Source organism: Rhinolophus sinicus, linkage group LG03 (assembly GCF_036562045.2).
Source record: "Rhinolophus sinicus isolate RSC01 linkage group LG03, ASM3656204v1, whole genome shotgun sequence".
In the NCBI taxonomy this organism is placed as follows: domain Eukaryota; kingdom Metazoa; phylum Chordata; class Mammalia; order Chiroptera; family Rhinolophidae; genus Rhinolophus; species Rhinolophus sinicus.
The window spans coordinates 169,359,038-169,378,515 of NC_133753.1; the positions used below are offsets into that span (position 1 = coordinate 169,359,038).

The 19,478-nt window shown below is 34.6% G+C and overlaps 1 protein-coding gene across 1 annotated transcript in view; it reads left to right on the top strand.

The window, feature by feature from the left end:
* The window catches only part of HCN1 (hyperpolarization activated cyclic nucleotide gated potassium channel 1), a 344,964-nt gene that overhangs the window by 30,755 nt on the left and 294,731 nt on the right, over positions 1-19,478 (top strand). The window contains exon 2 of the mRNA XM_019736249.2: positions 11,142-11,565. Within this exon, the coding sequence (XP_019591808.2) occupies positions 11,142-11,565 (424 nt within the window). The remainder of the gene's footprint in view (positions 1-11,141; positions 11,566-19,478) is intronic.

Below are 19,478 nucleotides of genomic sequence, written 5' to 3' on the forward strand. Positions count from 1 at the left end.
TCTCCTTCTCTCAGAGATTTCAATTTCAGCCTCATTTCCTGGTTCATATTCTTGTTGCCCAAGAGTGGACTTGGCTCATGACCATCACTTTGGCTCTTTCCTCCTTTCTGTCTGTAATGTTTCCCTTGGAGGACTCATGTTTCCCATTGTTTCGGTTTTCAAATCTACACAAAGACTCCTAACGTTGTTTACCCAAGCCCTGGCATCTCTTCTAAGTTCTAGAATATTACAGTTCCAACTGTCCTCTGATGTGAATGTGAAGCATCTTAAACCCATTATCTCCAAAATGACTTTATAATCGTCCCCACATCTACTCTCAAAACTTTCACATTTTCAGTTTCTAGTTTGTCTGCTATAAAACACAGCAGCTTTATTTGACTCTTTTAAGTTCCTTCTCCTCAAAACTAGATAACCCTGCATCATACCTAGAGTTCCCTCTTACCATGTTTCCCTGAAAATAAGATCTAGCTGGACTATCAGCTCTAATACATCTTTTGGAGCAAAAATTAATATAAAGACCTGGTCTTATTTTACTACAAGACTTGGTCTTATATAATATAAGACTAGGTATAATAGAATAGAATAGAATAGAATAGAATAGAATAGAATAGAATAATACCAGATATAATATATAATATAATATATAATAATATAATATAATATAATATAATACTGGGTCTTATATTAATTTTTGCTCCAGAAGATGCATTAGAGCTGATGGTCTGGCTAGGTCTTATTTTCGGGGAAACACGGTACAAGGTACTTTACTGTCTCTTCTTCTCTGCCTTCCCCAAATTAGTTTTCAATTAAATTTATTAAAATTGCTTCATTCTGTCAGTTTCTTGCTCCGATACACAAATAACTCCTACAAAATAAAGCTCTTAGATTTGAGAAGATTGTTGGAGCTTTTCTAGGCTCATGTTCTGCAAGGAAAAGATAGAGACCCAGAGAGAGGAGATTTTTCTCATGAGTATGAGGTCTAGATGATACTAAGTATCAGAAGTTCAGCCCTTCTGCATCTAATGCAGTCTACTTTCCACTGTGCCACACTGATTATTCTTAAGTAGCTTTTTTTCCCCCCTTAACACCAATAAATTTGTTTTGGTCAATAAGAAAGACAAGACTGAAAACACGTTAACAGCAGACCATTACTTTGGCTTAAATGCATAACTATTATTTTTCTATAAAATTGTTTTAAAGGAAAGCAATTAAGTTGGAAAATATTAAACAAAATGCCAGCATTATGTTTATTAAATAAGAGTCCTGTTACTCAAAAAAATGCTCGATTGTCTGCTAATTCTTATAACAGTTGGAATTTAACAAGTGGATTATCATCTAGGTTTAAATGAAGAATCTGCCATCTAGGATGTTTATGCATTTTCAGTGGTAAATATTTGGAGTAGAGACAGAGATAAATATATAATTTTGCATTTGTAACTATCTATTTTGATAATTAATGCTAATTAATTTCCATCAAGTCACTCCTCTGCATATAAGGAAAATTGTGCTTATGCCTATGGCATAAAAAAATGTTTGTGTGTAAAAGTAAAAATAACTACAAATCAAAATAAATAAAACATGACGTTAGAAAGGAAAGGTCCCTGGGTTAGTTACTAGAAAGTGTGGCTTCAAGTTTTAGATACCACCCACTGACTAGCTAAGTAATGTTGGCTAAGTCACATACTATTTTGTTTCAGATTTCTCATGGAAACATAGAACTAATAAAACATTTTGTATGTCTCACAGAACTGTTGGGAAAATACAATGAAAATGACTACTGTGAAAATACTGTATAAACACTCACTTGTTTTATACAGATTGGGAAATAGCTATTGTCGGACAAACTCCTATAGCATCATAGTAGCTTGACAACCAAGTTGAAAGGTAACAAAATAGAGCTGTAAAGTCATTTAACCTTCCTAGTATTGTATTTATTTCTAGAATTTCATCAAATTATACTTCAGAGTATCTTAGAATGTTTGGGTTGATAACTTGGAGAACTTTTAATTTTGATCCTAGGTATGATTTTCTTCCAGTGCACGTTTTATAATTTAATGTGATGTAAATTTGTCAATAGCATCAGTCTCTGCCAATATTTTCTAGAGCCCACAGTATGTTTGACATTGTACTAATATACACAATGTCTCATCTCATTATTTTTCATGGAATTTTTTTGAAAACCTAATAGTTTTCAATGTGAAAGAGTTTCTTATTCTATAATAATATGTTTATTTCTTTTAATGTCTGACAATTTTTACTCAAAGGAGGAGTAGTATGCGTATACGAAAAATGGGTACAAAATAGTTTTCCCTTGAATGTCTGTTTGGCAGAAAACAATATGAGAATGGCACTTTCCACCCACCAGGACCAGCTTGGGTCTCTGGGCTGGTTGTAGGCCAAACAATCCTTGGGCTCTGACATCAAGACAAATTATTAGGTAACCCCAGTGCCATGACATTTGGAAAACATCCCTCTAAGTTTCCTACCTCACCCTCTGAGGCTCATTTCTTGAAAGCCATTGGCATTTGTACAACCATCTAGTATGGGTTTTTTTGGGTCCTACTCCACCTTCTTACTATGCTGGTTAAACTAAGTCCCTGTTTACTTTTAAGAATGTATGGAATGTGCTTGAATTTTTTTCAGTTTTAATCTGCACAAGTTTTATGTATTCAGCTTTTTAAGTCTCTCCTCACAAGTTAGGCGTTCCATTTCTTTAATCATCACCCCCACCCCCACCTTTTCTTTTCTGAACATCTTCCCGCTTGTCCATATTTTCATAAAATATTCAAGTGACAGATACTTGTAGACTGAGATCATAATACAGGTCCTTTATTTTTTAAAGCCCTGAGTATCCATGCATTTATTTATTTAATAGATATTTAGAGAGTTCACTCTAGTAGCAGGTACTGTATTCAACAATGGGGACATAACGGGAAGCAGAAATAGATGTGGTCCCTGACTATAGTACATTCACAGTAGTTGGAGAAATAGACCTTAAAAAAATTGTCCATGTGCATTTAAAATACAAAACCTTTTTGTGTGTGTGTATGAAGGAAAAGCCGGAAACTTAAGGACTCTATGACTGGGGGACTTGGCCAAGTCTGGAGGTCATTTCTTCATTCAGTCAATGAATGCTTCTGTGTGCATGTTATTGTAGGTTTTCTTGAACTGCAATAGAAGAATAAGACATGGTCACCACCCTTCCTAAAATACCTAGGGTTGTCTTGTGAGAATTATGTCCACCTAAATGTTTTTTTGCAATCTTGTATGAATTATGAATAAGTATCTTTAGGACATATTGACACTTTTTATTGATGAAAAATTAAAACTCTAAACAAAAACAGTGTGCTGGCGATGGAAATAGTTTTACTTCAAATCTTCCTAAATCCCTTTCCCACACTGCTAATTTGCCACCCCTGTGATCCACCCAAAAAGATATTTTGGAGATGCCACTGCTTGCACCTGGATTAGGCTTAATATATTCTAAGTTCTGTGTGCCACATGGTCCTGAGGAAAAAGAGCAGTGGCTATCAGTTAGAGACCTTGGGACTGTGCTAAAGGAGTTGCTTGTCCACTTGAGGAAGGGGAATGTTAAAGAAGAGGAGAACGGCGTGAAATACATTCCAAGCACTTTCAGGGAGCAATTGTGCAGAAGAATTTAAAAAAACACATGTGTGCAGGAGATGTAATTCGATTTGCCTGTCTAAAGCTCTGTGATCAGGTTAAGGATTAGTGAGAGAAAAGGTCAGAGAGATTGGGTAGAAATGTAAATTAAGACCTTTACATCAATTTTAAATCACCAACATTTTTGGCATGATTTAATTCTCAAACATGTTCTATAAGTTTATATTTCTTTTTTAATCTTTTATGTTATTATATAACACCATACGGGATGTGAAATAGTGACGTTTGCGTTAGTAATCTCAAAACACAACAAAATAATTATTTCAACAATTGCTGTCTTTGACATGTACATAAGATCAGTTCTTGAGTTCTTACATTTGTTTTCAATTATCTCTCTGGTACTAAGTCTGAGATTTATTCACAAGCGTTTTTGTTTTTGTTATTTGCTTTTTTGATGTTGAAGAAACCAAACACACAGTGTGTCGCTTACCTGAAGGTAGAAGCTATATCTTTAAAAAATGAACTGAAGTGTACAAGTCACAAAATCACCTTCTAGAATTTAGTATATTTATAATTAATTTTTAAATTTCTTATAAGCCACTGGGCTTATTACCTTTTATAAATTAAGGAGTTTTACTTTTATGAAAAATCTATGTCATCATAAAGATAGAATACTGTAGCATAGACCTACTTAATCCTCATGGAGTTCTGTTTCATTTTGTATTTTTTTTTATTAAATCTGTAAACTTATGGAAATATATTTAATGCATGACAATTAGAGGTAAACAGATTTTTTTTTTTGATTCAGTGGAATGAAAGTTCTGGACTTCATCTGAAGTAAATGTGAGTGATATAATGAAAGTACCCTTGAATAACATAACATCTTCCTTCCTGTTGTCTAAAGCTAGAAAGTTAAAATAGTTCTAAAGTATACATCATAATTCTACCATCAAGGAGAAATAAAAAAGGCTTGTACCTGTTTAATTTCCAAGGCAGCCAAAAGAACAAATGATCATATATATTAAAATCTTGTAATAAGCCCTCATTAACATAAATGTGATTAATTTGAAATTTGATCATTGGGAAATTGGCAGTATGCATACTGTTTGCTAGACAATTTAGGTATAAAGAAGATTGGCATATGATTTGGCTAGGGATAAACACAATAGCAGTATTTATAGACATTGTTTATTAAGTAATCTTTATCAAATTACATTTCATTTTGCAAGCCATAGGAAAGGCTGGTGAATATAACTAGGAAGTAATTTACTAGGGCAGGTAGAAACAGGAAAATGAGTATGCAGAATAATTATATAATAAGGACTTCATAGAGGATGATGGCAATGGAACACATATAAAAAGCTGAATATGAAAGCTATTGTATTAGAAGGAATATAAGGCTGGGCAAATGATCAAATACCAGAACTGGGCTGATGGAGTCAGGGATAATTTTTATCCTAACTTAGTGGCTGGCTGGAAGACAAGACAAAAAAAAAAAAAAAAAAGGCAGCTATGCTATAATAAACAGAAATAAAAATATCAGGAGACTTATTTTGAGGTTGTAAGGTTAATTGGTTTGGATTTCAGCCTGTTGAGATGGCTGTTCCATTGGGGCATCCAGAGGTCACTAACTATGCAGGATGTTGTTGGAAATTCATAACTCCATCTCCGAGGTTAAGACCAGTGATAGATCTGAGAACCATTTATGTTAAACATATTAGTTAAGCCTATGGGGGTTGATGAGGCCAAAGAAGAGAGTGAAGAGAGGAATGAAAACTTGGGTGAGATGGTCATATAGAATGTCTACTTTAATGGTGGAAAAAGAGGAGTCACATAATGGTTGAGGAAAATTAGTTTCTGCTAATGTATAAATATGAGTGAGGAAACTACAAAAATGTAGAATCATAGAAACCAAAGATTTGGGAGAGTTTCCAATAGGAGGAGTAAATAGTCAAAGGTATAATGTCACAAACAAGAATATATGGCCCATTAGTGTTGGCAGTTGGAAGATTAAAACACAATGAAAAAGTGCAGTTATAGAGGAAGGGGGAAGAGAAAAACATGTTTACTTTTGCCAGCAAGATCTTAATACCTTAATATTGATTAAATTGCTATCCAATTAGCTCATTTTAATAAATAAGATTACCTATAACATAATGTACCGCTACCCATCTCATGTTCTTACTGGGTAAATTGCTGTTTATAGGGAAGTATCTAAATGTCTTCGAATATGGTTTAACCCAGTTTTATCCACAAGCTAGGCTAAACTTTCCTACAATTGAAATCTTAGCAAGGTTTTACTGTATTACGAAAGCTAGCTTATTTTTATTTCAAATTGCCTATATTTGTTTATAGTTCCTGGTGTCTTCACTCCCTATTCTCCATAGACAATGAATTTGTCCTTGAGAGATATCAAGGCATTGGATCAAACAACAAACCTGACCAAGAAAACTACCTACCTTTCAAAGCTTAGGAAAGGCATATGTCCTACAAAATATCAACGCTAGTGTGAATATTCTGTATGTAAATAGTGAGGTTTATGACGTGAGGAAGGATGTCTCAGAGCTCATCTGATCAAAGGTCAGGTATTAGCTGCTGAGACTTGGTTGGGTGAATGTCAGTGATAATACTACCGTTAGTAGGAGGACATAGAATTTAAAAGAAGGCACATCATGTTATTTTCAAGAGATAGGTGCCTCATAACTGGGCTATTAATTGGATTTCTGAAAATTGAATCCGTTTTAAATAATATGTGAAACTTTATTATATTGCAAAGACTATGTGTTTTATAAGAAGTAAACCCAACTAGACATTATTTATTTATTTAGATTGATAAATAAGTTGGCTTACAAACCTACAAGTATGCTCAATTTATGATTGATATCTAAAAATGTAATTTGTAAGAGTGAGTCTTAAGTGTCAGTAATGGGACAGGTTTGTCACATCATTTGACTTCAACCATAGGTAAAACAGTAGCCACGTATAAATCTGGTACCATTTCAGGGGTTTGACCAGAAGACTTTTCCTCCATTCTATTTGATGACAAATATTTGTTTTGTCTGAGAGAGGGGGGGAAATGGAACCTTTTAGTCAATATTTAGAGTGAAGAATTCAAAGGAAAGCACCTCCAGTAGTGAAATACTGAAATTGTTTAAATTTCTTTAAGGCTGTCAGTTAGAGTTGTCTGATATCAGATTATTTCAACTAGGGCAGATGTCATAAGAGGGCAAGGGAACCTGAGGGACAGTGGGAATTCTTGTTAGGGAAGGGGGGATTTGTCTTTATTTACCACAAGCCTTAGAAGGATGCAAGTGGGTAGAAAGAAGCATGACTAAGTTTTGAATTCTTCATGTTTTAATATCATGGACTAATCTTTATAATGCTACTTTTTTTCCTTCTAAAAACTTAACAGGGAGAAAATCGATTCTTAATATAAAAGTAATTTGTCTATGAAAATCATTTTATTAGTAAGTAATCATAGTTATTAGTGATATAGTAGTTTAATTGAAATATGATTTTATTTTGTCTATGCACTTTCAGTATAACAAAGTAAAAATGATTACCTTGCTTATTATTCTGCTGTAATTGTGAAATCTATATCTTTACCAATGAGTGCTCTCTGCTTTGCTGGTTTTACAGAGAAACTTTCTATACAACAGCTCCTATATGCTGCACTTTGCCTGCTACACTTTGCATGTTTAATCCTCCTGCAGAGAAAAGTACTAGAAGAAAGGTGAAGTTTATGACAGTTAAATGCCTTGCCCCAAATCAAACAACTGGTGAAACTAGGATTTGAACCCTAGCCTGCCTTCAAAATCCAGTCAAGATCTTTCACAAATACTGTCTCTCTAGAGCAGGAAGAAAAGAACATGCCAAACCAGGTGTCAAATCCAGAACTGTGTTATTTGCAGGCTTTCTAACCTAAGAATATATTCTTAATCTCTTCATTTCCTATTTAATTTATTCTATGTCATAAAAATTCTCAATTAGAACAAATTTGGTGTTATATAAAAGATAAATTAAAAAACTATTTACTGCATTAATGGCTCTTTGTCTTATTATAAAGGATTTCTTTAAATATCCCCATAAAGTGTATGTTTTCATTAAAAATTCAATTAATTTCTCTCTTTAGCATTAGCTATTCTAGATACTGTTTACATTACTGCAGGAGTTGAACAGAAGATGAGATACAGTTTTGAACTTGAATGAACTTAAATCCAGTAATGATGGAGGAAATAAAGACAGATAATTAGTGACAAAACAAAAATAAAATAAGAAGCATACTGAAAATATATGTTGTTCTGAGAGTTGTAAAAAAAAACTGAGATACTCATTGTTAGGATAGGACTTGAAGGATAAGTGGACTGCTAATAGGAAAAAGGGCAGGTAGAACGGAAGTAACTGTATCTCCTGTATGTGTACCTAGGTGTGCATGGCGAGGTAAGAACAAGTATTCTCTTGCTTGAGATCTGAGGAGCTTGCTGTAAAGCGTTAAAGAAGGGACTTGTTTTTACTTAACGGAGAGAGTTATTGATGGTTTTCGACTGGGCAAGTTACATGTTAGATAGGTTGCTCTGGGACTGGTATGTAGAATTCATCAGATACATAGGCAGGAGACTCCTGAGATATTCTAAGCAAAAGGTAACTCTGGCTGGACTAGAAAGAGAATAATGGGAATAGAAGGAAGGAATAGATTACAAAAGCAATTCTGGAATAAAATGTATAAGACATAGAAATTGAGAGTTAAGGAAAAGGCAGAGCCCAAGTGTCCAAGAGAAATTTTCAGAACAAAGAGTCAAGCAGAGAAACTTGTGGGCAGGTAGGCAAAAGAATCCCATGAGGTCTGTTTTCAGGGAACATCTGCATTGTTTAAAAAACAGAAGTTACATCATACTTCTGGTGTGAGTGAGAACTGTATTTTCCTTGGCTAGGTAAGAAATGAATCTATGTGTATGTTAACTAAAGTTTTCTATTATGCAACGTCTATAACAAGATCTGTGTTTATGTCTGTAAGATAGAGTCTGTAAGATAAGTTTATGTCTGTAAGATACTTTAAAAGGAAATTATAAGGTTTAATGAAGATTCATATTGATATTGATATGTCTAATGGCTTCAGACCATATTAAATAACAGTCATAAAAAGCTATCGTGTGATAAACCAATAATAAAGAATGGATGGCACTTTATCCTTTTCATCACTATTGACTAAGATAGCATATGATTTTTTCCTTAAAAATAGTTTCTAAATGATAGAAATACAAAGATCTCTGTAAAAGTATTTTTCAGTGGGCTCTTGGGTACTTTTCATAACAGTTGATTTCTTTTGGTAAGTAAGGAAAGGTAAAGGAATACTAAATAGGCCACCAGCATTGTGTCCATAGTTTGTTATATGCTACCGTGTTTCCCCAAAAATAATACCTAGCCAGACCATCAGCTCTAACGTGTGTTTTGGAGCAAAAATTAAGACCCAGTATAGTATAGTATAATATAATATAATATAATATAATATAATAAATATAATATATATACTATAATATAAGACTGGGTCTAATATAATATAATATAATATAATACCGGGTCTTACCTTAATTTTTGCTCCAAAAGACACATTAAAGCTGATGATCCAGCGAGGTCTTAGTTTCAGGGAAACACGGTAGGAACTGTGATTTGCATATATTATTTCATTTAATCTGTAAATCCCTGCACATTTGGTTATATAACAATCTTCATTTTACAGATGAGAAAATTTAGTATTAGCTAATTTAAGTAACTTGTCTCCAAATTAAACAGCTGGTAGGAATTTCTGGTTGAAGAGAGCTGCAGTGGGAATCGTAAAGGGCAAATGGATGAATTTAGGTATTAGACCCCAAACCGTCTTGGTGATTGATTGAATATGAGACAGAGTAGATGTAGGGCCAGGAGTTATCTAGGATATCTCCAAGGTTCCTGGCTTGTGTAGCATTGCTCCATTCCCTGACTTAGGGAACATATGAGAAATATATATGGGAGGCAAAAGGATGAGTTTGAACCTCGGCCTGTTCTTTGACAAGAGTGAGATATGCAAGGGGACGAGTTTAGTAGGCTGCTGATTATGAGAATTAGGGGGCTTAAAGACAGGAATGGGGGCAGCTGGTTAGCTCAGTTGGTTAGAGTGCAGTGCTCTTAACAACAAGGTTGCTGGTTCCATCTCCACATGGGCCACTGTGAGCTACGCCCTCCACAACTAGATTGAAACAGTTACTTGACTGGGAGCTGATTGGTCCTGGAAAAAAACACTTAAATAAATAAAAGTTAAAAAAAAATAAAAAAAGGTAGACCTATACTGTACTCGTTAAGAACAAAAAAAAAGAACAACAGAAATGGGCTGGAGATAAAGCTTTTGGAGTCATCAGTTACGAATTAATCATCAAAGACATGGATGAGTGTATAATATTGCCCAAAGAGCATGTCTGGAATAGCAGATAAAAGGGCTATGCGTGAGACTCAGGAGGAGGGCAGCCTTGAAGGGAAGGGCAGAGATAGGAGCCCACAGAAGAGAGTGATAGGAGTATTCAGAAAATTGTAATTCCTCAGGGCACACACAATTTCATTTTAGAGTTCAATGATGTCACTTTTTTGTGAAATACCTATTAAAATATTGCATCTCCTCTACATCGCTTCTCTCTCCTTAGTGTATTTAATGGCACATTTTGCGTATTTCTATTAAGAGAGGAGAAAAAAAAAGATTTCATTGAAATTGCCAATGCATGATGTATCATTGACATGGCTATTTATATATGTCTCCATAAATGTATAGATAACTTTTGTCAGAAAGACTGGTGAAATCTTCAAAATTGCAAACATTTTTCTTTTATATAATTCTGGGGGTGGGTGGAGACAAGGGGAGAGAGTACCTTTTGTAGTTCTTCTATTACTACTTTTATACCAGGAAACATTCATAATTAGGGATGATAGGAACCTTGAAAGGTTTATGGAAATGTTCACCTTACCAAAATGTAACCCAAATAGTCTAAGTAGGAGAATTGATGTAAAATAAAAATATCTTGGTTAACAGACATTTCTGTCCTAAAAGTTTATGTTATTTATGCAAAAGAACTGCCAAAAGGGGACACACATAACTAGGATGAAGTAACCTGTGTGTTTCCAGACTACTTTATTATCATAGAGTTGTATTAGTTGATTTATTTCTTCATTTTTGTAAGTATATACTGTCACAAGTCTAAATAGTCTATTACCTAGTCTGTTAAGTGCAGAGTCAACAGACTTTGAAAGAATGCAAATGGATCATTTTTTAAAATCCTATAATCACAATACCTTGCTTTAGGGCTATATTAATTTTACTTAAATTTAAATTTGTAGCCATTGAAGAAGTTACCTTATTTATAAAACTAACACTTTGTTCTTTTGCTCTTTTATTTAACCATAAATCAGTAATATTTTTTATGGAGGAGGGAGCAAATTGTCTGGTTATTGTCTGTATCTTAAAATCTGATATATATTTTTTTAATTTGTTGTAGGTTTTATTGGGATTTAATAATGCTTATAATGATGGTTGGAAATTTGGTCATCATACCAGTGGGAATCACATTCTTTACAGAACAAACAACAACACCATGGATTATCTTCAATGTGGCATCAGATACAGTTTTCCTTTTGGACCTGATCATGAATTTCAGGACTGGGACTGTCAATGAAGACAGTTCTGAAATCATCCTGGACCCTAAAGTGATCAAGATGAATTATTTAAAAAGCTGGTTTGTGGTTGACTTCATCTCATCAATCCCAGTGGATTATATCTTTCTCATTGTAGAAAAAGGAATGGACTCAGAAGTTTACAAGACAGCCAGGGCACTTCGCATCGTGAGGTTTACAAAAATTCTCAGTCTCTTGCGTTTATTACGACTTTCAAGGTTAATTAGATACATACACCAGTGGGAAGAGGTAAGTCATATCTTTTACATTTTTTAAGACATTATGTCTTAATACTGTTAACTATAATTTTTAAAATGAACAAGTGTGTTATGTATAATGAGTTTTATGAAACGCAAGGAGAAACCTTGAATTAAACAAATTTTTTTTGTAATGTACATACGATATATTTGTATTTTTGATAAATATGATCAAATACTAGATTTAAATCAATTGAAAAAGTTAGTGATTGTAAAACAGTTGTTTTACATCATTTCAGTTTTTTTTTATCCCTAACAAATCCATTTTAATCAAAAAATGTTTACCCTAACTGATGCAAGCCCTCCTCCATCATGGGCGGTTGATTTTTACCTACTGTGTTTTCCCGAAAATAAGACCTAGCCAGACAATCCGCTCTAATTTGTCTTTTGGTGCAAAAAATAATATAAGACCTGATATTATATTATACCCGATACTATATTATATTACATTACATTACATTATACCTGATCTCATATTATGTAAGACTGGGTCTTATATTATAGTAAAATAAGACCGGGTCTTTATTAATTTTTGCTCCAAAAGATGCATTAGAGCTGATTGTCTGGCTAGGTCTTATTTTCGGGGAAACACAGTAGTATGAATACATCAAGTGCCATCATTGATAAAGATGTATAAGGTCTATTTGCTAGTCTAGTTTGTAGCATTAGCTGTATGAGATAATCTGGAATATTGTTTTTCAGAGAATTTGTGTTTGAAGAAAACAGATTTTTTTTGAGTGTTTCTAACTTATATATATAAAACCAATTTTAGCATACTAATTTTGCTCTCTGTTGTGCTTTACATATAATTATTTATGATCGTTTCTCCCTATTAATTCATTTTCTAATATTGAGAAACAGCATACCCAGGAGAGAAATGATTACATAGACAACACAAATAGTACAGTGAATACATATGGCGAATCTGGCCAATATTTTGCTGAATAGGGCATCTGTTGTTCTTAGGCAGTTTGGGGGGAACTGAAAGGTCTCAGCCAGCTGGAGTTTCCAAAGATTGGAGTTAAACGTGTCATCACCAAGTAAAGGAGCTTATGGTCCTGACTCCAGAGTCTGCATATTACCCTTTTTGACTTTTGTTTCCTTCTGAGTCTACCACTTATTTTTAAATTAATTATAACATGAATTTTATTGTCTGCATAAAAATGAAGATTGAAAGTCGTTGAGAGTCCCTAAACTTGCACAAAAGAAAACAACATATTTGCTATGGAAGAATTGTCATTTTATACATTACAGAAGTTATGTTTAGCATTTTTAGGATGAATTATGTTTTGGAATTTAGGTTTAAAGAAGTCATAAAATGGAACTTATGTGAACATTAGCTCTGCTGTCTTTAAGGCTTAGCAGTGTTTTGTGTGTCCTTGTCAGCGACATTTTGGTTCACAGGCTTTCAGGAACTGATATACAATAATAAGACACTGCTGAAAAGCTTTAAAAATGGATCACTCTGAAAACATGGATATGGATTATGTTTAAAATCAAATGAAGCACATTTGAGAAATTGGATTCGTCTTGTAATGTGTCTAATATAGTACATTCCATCTAAAATGTAATAAATGTTTGGTTCTCAAACTTTGTTATACCAATTTGAGACCAATATCAAACCAAGATGATTATTGATAATAATAGCTAAAGTTTATTAAAGGATTATTATGTATCAAGTAATGTATCTGATTCTTCCCTTGGAGTAGTTCTGTGACTCTTCCTAATAAATGTGGTAACTTGCCCAGGTAAAGAGTTAGTAATAGGTAGAGCTGGAATTCTAACTGTGGCAATTTGACTCGCAAGGCAACGCTCTTAAAAACAAAACTATATAGCTTCTCACTATAACAGACTCTTTTAATGATAAATACCTTAATATTCAATTCTTTTATATACTGATTAAAAATTGTCGGAAACGTTCCTTATCTAAGACTGTGGTCCGTGCATCGTAGGGGTTGAATATTTGCCTCTTAAAACGTGGTCACACAAAATAATTTTAATGAATAGCCTGTGAAATGAAAATACCCAGTCAATTAAAAATACAGTGAGCAATGCGACTATTTTAATGTCTTGTAGTTTTAACCTAATTACCCTAGAGAATGGCAGCAGGATGAACAGATGGCATCCTATCAGATAAAATGGCAGACCATGCAGACATAGAAGAGGACGCTCTTTAAAACTGATGTCCTCTGATTCCTGGTAGCGGTCACAGGCACCTAGTTCTGTGTAACATGATGGTGTTTGAAAGATGGTATAATATAATTCAAGAGCCCCACTCACTGCCACCATTACTGTAAAATGCAATTTAATAATGCACTTACAGACATTCGGTAACCAAACACACCCAGACCAGAGTTGTGAATTGGCAAGATCTTTCTTATAAATAAATGACCTTGATAATATATGAACCATAAGCTCATTTAAGTGAAGAATGTTTTCTTGATATGAACCCCCCATCTAACATCACATATATCATGGATATTAAATGTCTGTGAGTAATACTGTTAAAAAGGGGAGAAACAGTAATAATCCAGAATTTAATACAGATTCATTATTTCATCACCTACATGATTCAAACCAAAATCACAAAGGAACACGAATGGTTCCAAACCGGCAAATTGCTACCTGATTTTCATAGATGGCACAGGATGTGTTTAGAAGTAGAACTACAACAAACACGTCAGAAGAACTTGCTCTGTGAGCATTTAGAATAAGAGTGAACAGGAAGGTGCACGTTCACCCACACGTCTTCGAGTTCTGAGTGTTTTAGTACCAAGCTGGCTAATGCTAAATTCAGCACATTTGGGGAAGTAATGTGTGAAGTCTGGAAGCGGCTACTGTTCTAGATGAATCATTTCCAAGGAAAGCAGCTGCTGTCTATAGGGAACTGCTTTCATCTTCAATGATACATTTTTTTTTTTTTTCTGGTCTGAATTAGTTCAACTGAAAAAAAAAAAAAAGAAAAAGAAAAACAACAAGTGCCTAAGCCAGATAAGTTAGAGAAATATTGTGAATGAAATACAGAAACTTTAAAATTTAGCCCTTATGTTACTATCGTTACTAAAGTTGAATGTTGTGGCTAATATAGAAAGAAAGAGCTGATTTGGCCAACTAATTTATGGAACACATGGTGTTAAGGAGTTTTCACGAGGCAGTTGGAAGATCAATGGCTTTAAGATACAAAAATAGAGCTCTTTGATACTATTCTGAAACTTTATGTATATATATTGCCAGGTGAGGTGAAAAGCTGGGGCAATTATTTAGGTAAATCAGGCCGGGGAATTCCTTTTCCTGTAATCTCCAGAAAACTGAGGGGACGCTTTCCCATTCTTATATTTTGTTTCTTTAAAAATCATTCTATTAATTCAAGATTGTTGTTATCGTGTACTTCAAGTAAAGTCAGTGGTGACCCAAGCCGGTGCTATTTTGTAACCTATCATGGGGGGATCCGATTCTCTTTCATCCTCCTAAAATGGACATATGGTGAGAAAATCCTTGGAAGTTAAATGGAATATTAACAATTTTTGATCATCACCAGCCACTGAGGAGATAAAGGGAAGATTAAGAGCTTAGTACATGGCAGATTACTCAGTTCGTTCTGGTGAAGAGTCCTACGAACCTTGAATGCTGCTGAGTCCAGTCATTTTATCAAAGGGGATGATCTTTGAAATTATTAGGTTTAGGAAATAGTAATTGAAAATAGAAATGCTACTCTGTTATCTATTTATAGGAATCAGTGTTGTAGGCAATGTAAAAAGGTGTGGGAAACCCTTGACTCTTGTATAATAACTATGGCTTTGGAATATATACCTATAATATTTTATCTTTTATTCCTCAATTACTATCCCTCAATCTGCCTTGTATAGATTTTAGACCTATCACGTTTACCTAAATCCATTTTTGTGGCAAGAAACAGGGCTTGTCGTTCTGATCCTCATGTATGTCTATAGCATTTCAGATGAATAATATGTCCAGAACATTGCAATGCTCTTCTAGCAATCAATATTTGATTTTTATGTTGGCTTAGAGACAGATTTATAAACGTTATTTTTTAACAACAGAGCATTAATAAGGAAATTTATTCTACAGAGAGCTAATGCAGAATGCAGCTTCTGTCTTTGGTTAATTTTAATGTTCTAATGGGTTTAGATTAGAAACTAACTCTTACGACAAATTGTCTACCTATAATTATACGAGTTCTAACAATTAGGTTTGCAAACCCATCCTAGATAAAGTGCTACATACTCATTGCTGAATATCACCACAGTCACCTTCGAAGTACTCCCCTTGGGAAGCAATGCACCGACACCAGCACCTAGTCCACCCTTCAAAGCAATTTTGGAACTCCTTTTCTGGAATCGCCATCAGAGCTATCGTTGTATTACCCTTGATGTCCTGAATGTCATCAGAATGTCTTCCTTTCAATATTTCCTTTATCTTTGGGTAAAGAAAGAAGTCATTGGGGGCCACATCAGGCGAGTAGGAAGGGTGTTCCAATACTGTTATTTGTTTACTGGCTAAAAACTCCCTCACAGACAGTGCCATGTGAGCTGGTGCATTGTCATGATGCAAGAACCATGAATTGCTAGTGAAAAATTCAGGTCGTCTAACTTTGTCACGCAGCCTTTTCAGCACTTCCAAATAGTCAACTTGGTTAAGTGTTTGTCCAGTTGGTAGAAATTCACAATGAATAATCCCTTTGATGTCAAAAAGATTAGCAACATCCTTGGAACAAGTTCGCCAACTTAATTGTCAGACCTTGTACAATACATGTTGTAACTACTTTCATTTTTAGAAAACGCTTAGAATTCTAAGACTTGCCCTAAGCCAACACCAGTGTGTCCCTAAGCCTGCCCTGTGCTAGGACAGAGAGAGGCCCCCTATGCCTATCAAATCAAATCTGTGTTTCTCCGCTGTGCCTTCAAGGCTCTCCAGTAAACCGTTCCCCTGTCGCACTGTTGTCACTTCCAATTTGCGCCCAACAAATTTTTTCTGTTTGTTTCTCAGTTTTACAATGCATCTTGCAGAGAATGATGCTTTTTGCTTCTTTAATTTTGCATGGGTCACACCTCAGATTTGGAAAGCTTTTCTTTTTCTATTACTCTTTTAAAATTTAGGTTTACTCTCATTTCCAGAAAACATTCTTCATTGGTTGGCTGTGCTATAATGGTCAGTACCTCTCTTTGAATGATTCTACTGGCTCTGCTTGCATCTGTCCTTGCTGATAGCTCGGTTGCTAATGCTTACTTATATGCATTTTCCTTTTCTTTTGATGTACATAAACATCTACAGGGAAGAGTCAGTGTCAACTTTTGCCATTGAATCTTCTTGCACAGTATTACGGAGTTCTAAATACAGAAGATTGTCAGAGCGTGCCTGTCCACTAAATACATGGCAATCCTCCATGTTTTAAATCCATTAAATAATTGCAAAAGAATATTCATTCTTCACTCCTAAGCATTTACTGGGTAGTTTCTATTTGCAGCTACTGCAAATGAGAATACAAGGCAGACCCCAGCTTTGTAGGAAAAACAGACGTGTGAGCAAATAATCACAGATGGTATGGTAAGTGGTGCCATAAAGGAGGGAGTGAACAACACAGCTTTTTTCTTCCCCCGCACAAGAAGAGTGCTCCAGAGATACTTGAATGAGTTTTGAAGCTGGAATCCGGATTTCCAAGCTGATCAAAATGGGAGCAGAGGCGTGCATTCTAATAAGACACGAAGTACATGCAGCCTGGCACAGTAGTTCTGTACCTCCAGAACCTAGGTAGTAAGGAGTGAGTTTGGAGGTGTAGACAGGAGTCTGTGCTACTGATGGACTTAAGGTGTCATTGAGGTGTTTTAGGCAGAGGATTTATATCTTAGAATTTGGCAGAGTGAAGAAGAGTGGAGACCACGGAGGATGGAGCTAATGATACCGGTCAGGAGAGAGATTTATCACTCTTTTGCGTTTTTCATATACAACTGGTGTCAAGCAGGATACTTTTTTAGATATCTAAAGGGAGGTTTATCTTTGCCAAGTCGTCTTGCCCTTGAAATGTTTGTATCAAATAATAAAATAGGAACAGGCCTTATGTGAAGTCTATTTTATAATGCTTTATAATTTAAATTTCAATTATATTTTATATAAGTAATAATATAAGAGAAATGTAATTATATTATTATTGATACAGGTATATTTGAGACTTGTAAAAACATGGTGGTATGAATTGGATCCTATACTAGAAATTAGTATTTATGTGTGCTTATTAAAATTGTGTCTTTTATTTTCTATTTGATCTGGGGAGAAGCACTTAAAGTGACTTGTTTATGCCTAAAACTTAGTAGAACAGTTGTGAAGTTTAAATGAAATGAGATACGTGGAAATTATTTGAAACATTTAAATTTATGTATGCTTATGTTTATAAATATAAGATTCATGATGCCATCCTTCTCAGATTAACACAACTAATGAAACTATCATTATTACGAGTGTGTGTGTGTGTATTTAATATTTTCGTCAGGCAAATATTGATTCTGTGAAAGACCACTAGGTGTCCTCTATTGGTTATGTTACTTTAGGGTTCTAAAATACCAAAGCTATCTTCTTTGAAATTATTCATTTTTGCTCTTATAATTACCTAATTGCTAGGCTCTCTATGTCCAGATAAAGTAAATTACTATGGATGTTCACCTATGTAAAAATTATTACTCTTTACCTATACTTTCTCCTCAGGTTAAAGAATTTGTTAAGTTCCTTCTCCAAAGAATCATTTTTAGTCTGAGAGAATTGTTTTTAAGATTATACCATGTATTTTTAAGGTGGTATTTTAACAGATACCCTGAAGTTCGAAGGTACGGTGTGATGAGTTCTACTTGGATCTGAAATGTTAAGTCAAGACAATTAAGAAGAGATGAATGAAGTGTGGTGGGTCAATGTGTGTGTTCCAGGGAAGATACACAATTTCATGAATGCTTTTTGGTCCGTGCCCTGCAGCACATCTGTATAATCCTAATGCTTTTCACATGGAAATCTCAGTTTAACGCTAAGATAATAAGATCAAATTCAAAATGATCAGGCCCCTATTCTAAGACTAAAATATTAGATTTTCTTAATGCCCTGTCACTGGTCTAATCTATGTTCCTGTTTTGCATGTTTTTTGATACTTCCATGGCTATATGTTGAAAACAACCAGGCTTGTATCTAAAGTTTCAAACTTACAGGTGTACCCCATGCCTCAAAATACACATGACTGTGGTATCTCTAGGAAGATATCTCCTGAACGCCTCAAGCTCAGTATGTCCATTTCCCCCTCAACTCTTGTCCCTCCCTCTTGTATTCTATTGCTAAAGTCAGAAGTTTACTAAGAGGTTTCCTTGCCTTTCCCCTTTCCATCTCCATTGCTGGCAGTAACCAAGTCCTACTCGTTCTACTTCTTGACTGTGGTTTGAGTTCCCGTCCTCCTTCCATCAGTCCTCTCATCAGCATCCGAGTCCAAGGCAACATTAGTCATTTCTCATTTGCATTTTACAATAAACTCATTGCTAGATTTTAAAATGCACCGTTGCTTGTCTTCCCAGGACCTCAAAGTGATATTTTTAAAGAGTAAATATTGCCATGTCATCTACCGGCTACAAATATTTCTGTGACTTTTCATCATTACCATTAGGACGCATTCCAAAATTCAAGGCCCTTTGAAATCTGAGTCTTTCTTATTTCAGCCTAGGAAACTGCTTGCTCATTGCTTTTTTGTTGTTGTTGTTTGTTTGTTTTGTTTTTAAAACTATGCTGAAGGTCCTGATGTTTGTCACATCTGCCATTCTAAGGCCTTTACATGTTTGTTCACTTTTCTTAAAACTTTGTTCTTTCGGCCAACCCCAATTTATTCATCACATTTTGTTCCTTTGACTCTGACTTTAACTT